The sequence below is a fragment of the Electrophorus electricus genome, chromosome 13 (genome assembly GCF_041902795.1).
Source record: "Electrophorus electricus isolate QZ-2024a chromosome 13, ASM4190279v1, whole genome shotgun sequence".
NCBI classification, from domain to species: domain Eukaryota; kingdom Metazoa; phylum Chordata; class Actinopteri; order Gymnotiformes; family Gymnotidae; genus Electrophorus; species Electrophorus electricus.
Window position 1 is genome coordinate 11,630,001 of NC_137509.1, and position 10,903 is coordinate 11,640,903.

General features: G+C 40.0%; 1 protein-coding gene across 2 annotated transcripts in view; it reads left to right on the forward strand.

Annotated features, from left to right (window-relative positions):
• Positions 1-2,324, forward strand: part of nat16l (N-acetyltransferase 16, like) — a 3,021-nt gene extending 697 nt beyond the window's left edge. Inside the window, exons 2-4 of one of the 2 annotated variants that reach the window (XM_027015555.3) lie at positions 137-332; positions 688-912; positions 1,421-2,324. In XM_027015555.3, coding sequence (XP_026871356.3) covers positions 144-332; positions 688-912; positions 1,421-1,996 — 990 coding nt within the window. In that variant the 5' untranslated portion in view covers positions 137-143 and the 3' untranslated portion in view covers positions 1,997-2,324. The remainder of the gene's footprint in view (positions 1-136; positions 333-687; positions 913-1,420) is intronic. The other variant, XM_027015556.3, reaches the window with a different exon arrangement.
• Positions 2,325-10,903: the final 8,579 nt, after the last annotated feature.

Below are 10,903 nucleotides of genomic sequence, written 5' to 3' on the forward strand. Positions count from 1 at the left end.
TATAATTTAGTGATAAACTTGATCACATTGGCTTCAGTTGGTCAGATGTTTAAGTGCTGGAAGATTTAGATCGAATCTAGTGATGGTTTTATAAGTAAGGAAGAAACTAATCTTCTTAGTTGCTCTTTGTCATCAGGAAAACAATGGAGGCACAGTTTATAACAAAGGATGCTGGGTTAACCTTCTGGCTGGCCAGACCGCAGGACTTTGATGAGGTGATGGCCATATCAAATGGCATTTATGGGGGCAAAGACTACTTACCGCATCGCTACCACACCTGGATGACTGAGCCAGGCAGAGTGGTTATTATTGCTAGGAGAAGTGGGAAGCTGGTATGACAGTTTTACACACGTAAAGCCTTTTTTTTTCATTCATGAACCATCTCCAAGATGTTTATAGAGTTATTTGATCACACTAAAAAGGAACTACACCATTTTGTTGTGGCAAAACAAAAACATTGTTGTGCACCATCTAACATGATTATGTAATTATTTCTATGTTCTTGTTATTGCCACATGAAAGTCCAAAATCACAATGCAGTATGGCTCAGACATTTTTTGCAAACAGAGTAAATGTCAAAAAATTCCATTCTATTACATATACCTAAATAAATGATGCGTCAACACTAAAAATTAATTTTCAAACTGTTTTTCCATTGTACTGTGATTAATCCCTGTTTGCCTTTAGGTGGCGCTGGATTCTGGACTGGTTGTTGATGGGGGTCAGACTGTGGTGATGGAGGGGCTAAGGGTGTGCATGAGTGAAAGAGGTCATGGTGTGGCTGGAGTGATCCAGCAAGTGACCAACAGCTACGTTAAACAGGTTTACCCAAGTGTAAACACCAAGAGACTTACGAGAGGTGATAACCCACCACCCGAGAAGCTCTCAAAATTCACTGTTCTGGCTCAGCGTGTGAGTCCAAAACCTTTTTTTGTTTTTCTTTCCCACACACTGAGTCTATGTAGTTTTATATACTCCCTTTAACCTCTCTACGTGATATTTTGTAACATGTCATCGTCACAAAGGAACTCATTTTCATAAGCAGTTACATAAATCCACTCTTTTAAATAAGCTTATATTAGCCAATTACACAAATATGCAAAATAGCATTGTTATTTTGTTAAATTGTATTGGTCTTGGATGAATGACTAAAAAAAGAAAAGCAGAGGAAGTTATTCAAGGGCTTTAGTGTGAGATGACTCAATGGTTTAAAATTCACTTCAGAACTTGAAACTTCTAAGCAGCCTTTAGAAGCAAATAGAAGAATGTTTCCATGCAAGCCAGAGTCTCCATACTGAATTCTCGAGCGCTAACTCCAACCCTGACACTGACTATTAGTTTTCTTGTCTTTCTATCCTTGTCATGCCAGTTTTTTTCAATATACTGTATTTATCACCCTCTCCTCTTTTATGTCTCTCAGGCTATTCTGACCTTGTGTGGAGAGGCAGAGAGTTTCAAAGGCTTTGTCTTAGGCCTGAGAGCAAAACTGGACACCATGGAAAAGTTAAATGACAACAAGAACTGTCTAGTTGCTGTAAAGGACAGCCATCAACTCAAGGCCCTACTCCTGGACCCAGACCTCTCCTCTAGGCTTCAGCTTCCAGGAGGGGCCATCATCCAAGACTGGCAGCCTCTGAAGCCAATAGAAAGCAACTTAGAAATCTTAGAAAGGCGGAACCTTACCTGGTTGGCTAACTGTGCCAGTGACAAACCAACATTCATGAGTTTTCACACACCGGCCTACCCAATTCCATTTAATGGTGGTTCCTTGCGATTTAATATAGACATGTTTGGGGCTAATCTTTCTTTGGCAAGGAAGGCACTGATAGCCCATTTGGAGCAGGAAACTGGAGAATTTCATAAATGTGTTTTGGTTAATATCTACATGCCGCAAACCATATGGGAGGGTATGAGAGAGTTCTGTGAGGGACATGAAGGAGTGAAACAATGCAGGAATTACTGGAGCCAACTGTTTCTGGAGCAAGAAATACCATGATTGGCAGATAAGCACAGAAAAATATGAGCTGTCTAAGGTATCAATTAGCAGGCATTTAGAAGCAATATTTACAGTAAATACAACTCATTTACTCAGTTAATGATATTAGATATCATATATTCTTTGCCAAAACTCAGAAACTCAGTTTGTATAGTATGCACCTAAGAAAGTGAGCACACTATCTGTATTTGTAACTTTATATGCTAAAAACACTCTAAAAGCACTCTTAATAGCACTTTGACTTAACTATTCAGTTTATGCATACTGCAGTGTAATACTGGTACAGATCAAATCAAAAATAAAAGCAATGCCACAGAGCTCAAAATTTTTATGTAGTTTTTCTTTTTTTTGCATCCATTTACAATGCTGACTTTTTTTTTATAAAGTCCGCACTGATCCTATTCAGACCTCCAGTTACCATCTTTCATGTTTTATTTTTATTAAGCTGAATAAGGAACATCATTGTATTTGAACATATTCCTGAAAAGAGAGCTGCACACAATTACTAATAACATTGAACAGGAAATACTGACTGCATGTGGATGGACGCTGTATTTCTAGGCAACAGGAGATTGATGAAACGTGAAATAAACAGTTTGTGCAACATTGTGGAAATCCATCTTCTCTCCTCCCAAACATCTCTACATAATAGCAAAGTGTCTTTACAGGCTTGAGTATGACCTGGAAGCACCAGCAATTTCATGATCAGAAACATATTAATAACACTTCTTAATCCATCTTTCCCTTTTTGTTTTCCAATATCATACTGTTTCCTGTTTCCAGCCTGCCTGCCACTGTCTGCCCTCTTTCCTTCCGTCTGTTTTATCGTGCCCCCTTACTTCCTACATCTGCCTGCTCTCTTTTTATCTCTGCACTCGTTTAGCTTTAATTTAGCCTCTGGAATGCTGCACGTCTGTTCCTCTTACCAGACCTTGTTGCCAGTTGCAGCACACACACACACACACACACACACACACACACACACACACACACACACACACACACACACACACACACACACACAAACACATTATAACAACTACAAACCCCAACTCTCTAATGAAATCTCAGTGGAAAGCTGTGTTTTTTTTTTTCATGCAGAGTTATATGTTGCGTCAGTTATATAGTCACCACACATGGCATTATAAAGGATTGAATTTATCTTTTTTAAGCATATTTCAAGAGGCTGCTAATCCATAGTGTTACACCATTAGCATGAAGATATACCCCAATTACTGTCTAGAAGACAGCACAACTTGTATTTGCATCATAATGCTCAGTCCCACTGCACATGTCCACTGTGACAGTGTGTTTCATCATCTATCACACAATAACTGCTCCCTTTTCCATGAAATTAAGTCTGAGTACAGAATACTAATTGGTAACTAAGAATCTAACATCAGTGGTAAAATAAGTAACACCAGCTAATTAAGCAAATGAGCAAGGTTAAAGCCATTTGCCATATATTAATCTCATGACAGTTTGATTGATTGCTTTATTCATTAATCAAAATCATGTCAGTGCATGAGCCTAATAGCGCATTAGGAAGGGAAAGGCTGTGTTTTGAATTATTCTTGTGAAAATGTCCCACTAATTCAACCTTGCTGTGATTAGCTTGGTGGCTACAGAGCAGCTTCTTTATCCACATGGCCTTTCCTCCCTAAACGTTTTCTACAACCCACACAGTATAACCTTATTTATGATTAACCAGTGATCTCTACAGCCATAAATGTATAGGGCCAGTTCAGTCTTACATTCCAGTGCTTGAACACAGAAAAGCCCAAGGATTGATGGCAATACAGAGCTTTGTGCAAAATGACAAATATATGGCTCTGACATGTTTAAAGTGTCAGACACAAACTATTACAATTCTAACCCCCATTTTATGGATAAAATGGAATACAGTGGGATGATGGAGTGCAGTAATGGAGGTTGCTATAAGCTTATGGTGAAAAACCATGAAGCTAAATCCAGTGCCAATATCACACATTGGAAAATCAATCTTCTTTAGATTAAATCTGCAGGGCCCTGCCAGTACAAGCATTGGGAATGGCTTTTGTTCTTTGTGAATTAAATGTTAATTCCTGCAGTAGGCAAAGAAAACAGAAATAAATATTAACATGAAAAATAAATGGATGTGAAATAAGATCAAATATAAAACAGCACGCAAAGGTCTCAGTGATTTCTCTCTCTCTTTCTCTCTTGCAGACTCTCTCCCTCTCGCTCCTGTTTTTGTGGATGAAACATTTAAAACATTGTTTTATTCACAATGTATAAATTCCTTGCTCTGAACAAACCAAATTCAGACTTTGCAGCAAACTACACACAAGGTTTTGAATTTGGAAATGTTTTTATGTGTCTCAAGCACAATACAAGATGCTTCTGCTCCTTTAAGATGATGTTCTGTGGGCTTCTGCAGTCTCTCTCACAGTCTCTGCCCCCTGCATTTTTATGAATGGGCCATGTGTAACCACTCAAAACGTAGCAATGCAGGCAAAAAGGACCATTAACACTAACTGGAACAAAATATGTGTGCACCAGACCAAAAATAATGTATGCGCATTAAAACGCCAAGTGCTTGCATCATAAAGCTATTTCATCCACAGCATTACACTGACAATCCCAGGGCCATTAATACAGTTTCTATTTTCTGCACCACATTCTTTCTGAATGATAAATGGCTACACTAAAGAAAAATGCACCAATGTAGCAGTAACATTCAAATAAAAAATACCTACACAAAAGCTCGCAAGTGATTATGTCCAAACAGGAAAAGCACAATAACGCCCGTGGGAAAAAACAAAAACAAAACAAAAAACATAAAGCTCCCTTGTTTTCTTCTTTCTTCTTCTTCATTTTTATGATTAAACATGACTTAAAAAATGGGACAGACAAGCACAGCAGCCTACACAATAAGCCATGTAGACAAGGCTTCACACCCTTCATCTGAGGATAAAGGGACAGAGGCAGCTGTAGCTTGCCAATCACTGCCATTCCCTTATACCTTCCTCTGTGTGTTTTTGTGAATGAAATGAAAAAAAAGTTAGTGCAAAGAAAGGCAGTTCCACTTTTAGCCAGTAGCTGGTAGCACTCTGCTGCTTCCAGAGCTTTGCTTAGCATGAGGCTGCATTTGACAGTGGGTTGCGATAGAATTAAATCTTACAGACCAACCCTGCTTTGTGACTCATACACATAATAGCTGATGTGTGGGGGAGTTAGAGCAAGTGATGGGGGAGCAGTGATAAGTATTAGAAGTGCAGGAAGTGGCTGGCCATGATGAGCCTGTTGGAGAATAAGTATACAGAAGTAAATGGGCAGTAAAAGGTTTTTTGTCATTGACATCAGCGCACCAATGCACCAGACTTAGAAAGGGGCAGGGAGGACGATTTAGTCCAACAAGAGTGGTTGGAATTACAAGAGTGCCAGAGTGATTTGTCTTATTCCCTTTCGATCTCTTTCATTTGGTTCCTGGCACTTGTATGGTCCTGACCCAGCCATATGACGCATCGAAGAGATGGAGCAGAAAAGGAGGAAGAGAGAGTGAGGAAGGGGGCCTTAGCTACTGGTGCAGATAAACATTATACTTATGATGATGGTGATGATGATAACCCCCTCTCTATGTCAATTTCAGCCTCTACAGCACTTCCGTTATAAATTACCACCTATTCCACCATTCAGTGGGGTAGCCAAGGCCCCCTAGCACGCACACAGGCCCATGGAACCCTACATTCATTGATTATGGCCTCTGTTTCTTAATGGTGTGCCCAACAAAGAAATGTTAACTTCACATGTTCATATGGACATAAAACCTCAGGTTTCATTATATGAAAGAGGAAGACTAGTTCTTGACTGTTTCAAGATGTAGCTTTCTTGATCAAACTGAACCAGCCCACATATTTTTTAAAAAGGATATGCTGTAATGGTGAAACCCTGATTTCAAAGTTCTACTGATACACAGTCCTAACATAACTCCACTTAGAGCAAGTTGCTTTAGTGGGGCTGATGCCAAAACTACAGTTTTATCTTATTCTATTTTGTAAAAGATCACAAATTAAAATCAAAGTCAAATTTATTTATATGGTGCTTTTTACAACAGATGTTGTCACAAAGCAACTTTACAAATATTTAAGCCCCCAGTGAGCAAGCCAAGGGTGACAGTGGAAAGGAAAAGCTCCCTAGAGCATGAGGAAGAAACCTTGAGAGGAACCAAGACTCAAAGGGGGCCCCATCCTCCTCTGCCTGACAACAAAGTTAGACAATTTATGAAATAGTTTTACTTAGGTAATAGAAAGCACATCTAATTGCTGCTTTCAATGTTTACCTGAGGGATGAATGTTCTTTTGGCTAGAGAATGATTACCCCAATGCAAATGTAGGCTGTGTGTAAGAACAGCACTGGTGTTTGTCATGACTATTTTCCAAATGTAGACATCACAACTGCAAAGAGTGAGATTTGTTCTGATCCCCACACCTGGAGTATTTTAATCCTGTTAACCCTGTTGAAACAGAATACCACCATACTCTTACTCTTCAAGGAGTGTGGGCTGCTTGTTATAGTTACATAATACAGCACAAAACACTGCACGCTGGTCTCACATAACTCCCAAACAAAACAGCCATCAATCAAGCCATACTTCCTCTTTGGCTTATCAGTAGGCTAATTAGCTGGCTGCCTGGAGACTGAGGATAGCCTTTAATTGATAAACGTGGGCTGGCTACAAGAGTGTACAGAAGCAACTACACTGCCATGGCAGGGCTTAATCAGAGGAAATAAGTCCAGGAATGAGGAACCATGAGTGCCATTAGGACCAGAGCATGCTGGGTAAAGAGGGAGCCATTAGAGAAACATTAAATTAAGCTAATTCTCACTCAGGGAGCAACAGACACATGTTGGTGTTGGTGGTGGGGGAGGGTTTAAAGATCAGTGTATACAGAAGAAAATTAAACTGAAAATGGAAACATTAGTTTTGCAATAATGTTAAATCATACTCTGTTTTAGCTTTAGTTAGCTGTCTCTTGTTACTAATTTATATGGTATTAACCTGTTTTTAATGCTCAGCTTTGTGGAGAAAGGGTTGGTTGTTAAAGAAAGAGTGCAAAGAGATACTAGTGTGTGAATCATGTTCATTTTGTAAATAAAACAGTCAGGCAATATTAGTTATCTATAAACTCATGCAAATTATATCTGTCCATAAAACATCTGATTATTTCAAAATGTCCACACATAGACAGTAATACTTTGTAGTTATGAAACATAGTTTTTTTACTTATTTAAAATTTACATTTTTAAAAGTCATTCCAATATTCATGTCATATAGGATGTAGACTTGATCCTGCATCTCTAATCTAGTTGTTGTAGCTACTGCAGGTTGAATAAATGAAACTCATATGCAATATTTAAGTAATGTTTATTAAGAAAAAATACCAGAAAAAATAACTAAAAAATAGCTAAAAATAACAGCCTGATGCAGAGTTTAAGGAAACTGACTACTAACCACCAAGCACTTTTAACTTTGTGATAGGTGCAGTGAGCAACGAGGTGCAAGTGCACATTTGGAGTGTCTTTATCCTCCATAATGAATAAACAAAGCACAGCAGTGAGCCGGCTAAAAAGCCAACAAAAAAAGCAAAAGCACTGCTTGTAACTCTCAAGGCGCTGAGATGCAGCAGAGCAGCAGTAAATACTGGGACTGCTAGTAACAGCAGCGAGGAAACAACGTGCAGCACTGAATGTGCGTTCCTGTGGGCTTAAGTAAGGCAGAAGCAAAAATGCAAACAAGGTACAGTTGAAGGCCAAGGTCAAGGTCAAGTTTATTTATATGGCTCTTTTTACAGCACGAGTTGTCACAAAGCAGCTTTACAAATGCATGGGTCCATAGCCTTATTGAGCAAGCCGAGGGTGATGGAGGCAAGGAAAATTTTCCTAGGTGGGGATTAGGAAGAAACCTTGAAAGGACCAAGACTCAAAGAGGAACCTATTCTCCATTTGACGGCACAGCTAGTACCAGTCCATACTTTATTATGAAATTTTTAGTCTTAGTAGCCAGTTCTATATAGATGTGAAGCATCAGTTACTCCAGTGGGTCTATGGTGGGTGGGTGGTTTACTCTAGTGGGCCTAGGGTGGGTGGGCTGTTTACTCTAGTGGGCCTAGGGTGGGTGGGCTGTTTACTCTAGTGGGCCTAGGGTGGGTGGGCTGTTTAGTCTAGTGGGCCTAGGGTGGGTGGGCTGTTTACTCTAGTGGGCCTAGGGTGGGTGGGCTGTTTACTCTAGTGGGCCTAGGGTGGGTGGGCAGTTTTCTCCAGTGGGTTTAGGATGGGTGGGAGGTTTCCCCCAGTGGGTCTAGGGTGGTGGGTGGTTTACTCCAGTTGGTCAAGGGTGGTGGGTGGTTTACTCCAGTGGGACTAGGGTGGGTGGGCTGTTTCTGAGATGGCATGGGCACATTGGCTGATGAAAACTAAACATTTTCTAGATGTTTTGTCACTAATGAACAGTAGCATGCAAATAAAACAAATAACAATAAAAAATAATCAGGGGATTGAGAACAAGGGAAGTGCAATGTGTGTGTGTTTGTGTGTGTGTGTGTGTGTGTGTGTGTGTGTGTGTGTGTGTAGTAGTAGTAGTAGTAGTAGTAGTAGTGGGCATGTCCCTCTGTATGGGCGACTGGTGTACCATGACATTTATGATAATTTAACAATACATCCCTGTTTGGTACAGTACAGAAATTCTCTCACATTTCTCATTACTAGAACTACTTACTTAGTGACTATATATCAAAAGTCTTTAGGAAGTTCTAAAGCCTTCAGGAAGTTGCCTGTGCTTGGTCATTTTCAATAGACAGTTATTAAACAACAATTTCCTTGTCCCAAAGTAGGTTGAGTTTTTCACTTCCTTTTGACAACTGGCAATCAGATGAATCATCAGGAGGCTCAATCCTTTATTCGAAGTTTTCATGAGCAGCTATGTTAAGAGTACTGTAGCAAAGTAATAGCAGTAAAAGATAATAACAGTAGCTCTAAAATCATAAAACAAGACAAACCAAGACTGTGCAGTGCAGTTTTGGACTAAGCAGAGATTGCTAACATTTCAGAAGAATTATGTGAAATCAATCAAGGTGGCAACAGGTACTTTAGTAATGAATTGCCATACATTACAATTACACTGCAGCATGTCAGTGCAGCCAAACTTTATGCACTGACAGATGCACTAGAGAAATAGAAGTGAACAGCATATGATGTTCATGAAAGGCTACAGGTCCTAATCACAAGATGGAATTTAAGTTAACTTCCAGTTGGTTTATTTCTCACCTGTAATGAGAACAGACCAGTTTAATCATACGGAGGCACGAGGATAGCAGTAAAAAGAAGATAGAGGAAAAGGTGCAAAGAAAAAAATACTAAAAAAAATCCTTTGAAGAGGACAACGAAATGTGTCTAAGAAAGGGAGTGAGAAAGAGAGAGACAGAGAGAAAGAGAAAGAGAGAGAGAGAATGTGAGAAACAGCATGTGTGCTGACTCAAACCAGGTCACGTCCTCTGCTTATAGCTGTTGGATGTGTGCAGTCATGTCTGCTCAAACAGATGTACAGGAAGTTAAGAGTGTGTGAACATGTATGAGACTAGGAGGGTGAACAGGGCACAAACAGGATGTTACCAAACACCCAGGGCAGCTGTGGCATCATGCTGGAACAGGATCCCATGTGTACGTTATGTGGCGAGTGTGTGCTGGCAAGGGGGTGAGATTTTTTTTTGAGTAAAAAGCAAACACAGGTACAGGTGTAGGGTTCAGACCTGATGTTGGAATTTATTTATCTATTTTTTTTTTTTTTTAAAGGATCTGTAACATGAGCAACAATAACATGTGTCAGTTGTGCCTGTAGTTGCATGTTCACTGATGTCAATATTAATATGAAGTGCCATACTAATGTAATTCTGCATTTGATCATCACTGTTTTCATTTGCCAACAGCTGACATTTTCTATCACAGAAAACTATAATTTATCTTTGACTTTCACCTCCTATACCCTCAGCAAATTTATTCTCCAACTTTAAGTTTTTTTATTTTTATTTTAAATAAATAAACCTAATTGGTTTCCCCCTATGTTTTGTACCTGTCTCCCAGTTCCATCCATGGCTCATCAAGTTGTTCGCTGATGTCAATAATTCTCCCACCCTCCCCGAGTCTGTTGCCTTTGGCCCATTCTCATGAGCTCAGTGTGGCACTACTCTGCCACAAAACCTGCGGCTCGGTGGTCATCATAAATCTGGAGTGAATCCTACAGCATGGTGGCCAGCAGTAATCTGGAGTGAAAATTACAGCATGGTAGACAACAATAATCTGGAGTGGAACCTGCAGTCTGACACCCAGCAGTAATCTGGAGGGGAACCTGTGGTTTGGTGACCAGCAGTAATATGGAGGGGAACCTTTGGTTTGGTGGCCAGCAGTAATCTGGAGGGGAACCTTTGGTTTGGTGGTCAGCAGTAATCTGAAATGAAATCTGGGGAATAATGGCCAGCAGTAATGTGGAGTGACATTACGGCTAAGGAAAATGCTCAGGCTCCTGGGAATGCCTCAGGTCTACAAGACAATGGAGCTGCCTCTGCTGTGACACCCACTATTGACTCCAAACTCTGGGTAACCCCTTCTTAGGACTGGCTGACACATGTACATTTAAGATGCCCCCCACTCTCTGTCTCTCTGTCTCTGTGCTGCTGTGCCATTTAATGAGAGCAGCAACCCACTGCCTGTAGAACGAGGAAAACACTGGAAAGGAGCTTCTTCTTGAAGCCATTTTGAATCACCCCAGCAATGACAGTAGCGCAAGTAAGTATACAACATTGAACAGTGAATGTACAATAAGTAGAATAATTATTGTAATGGTGGCTTTTTAAGCAACATTTAATAGAAAAC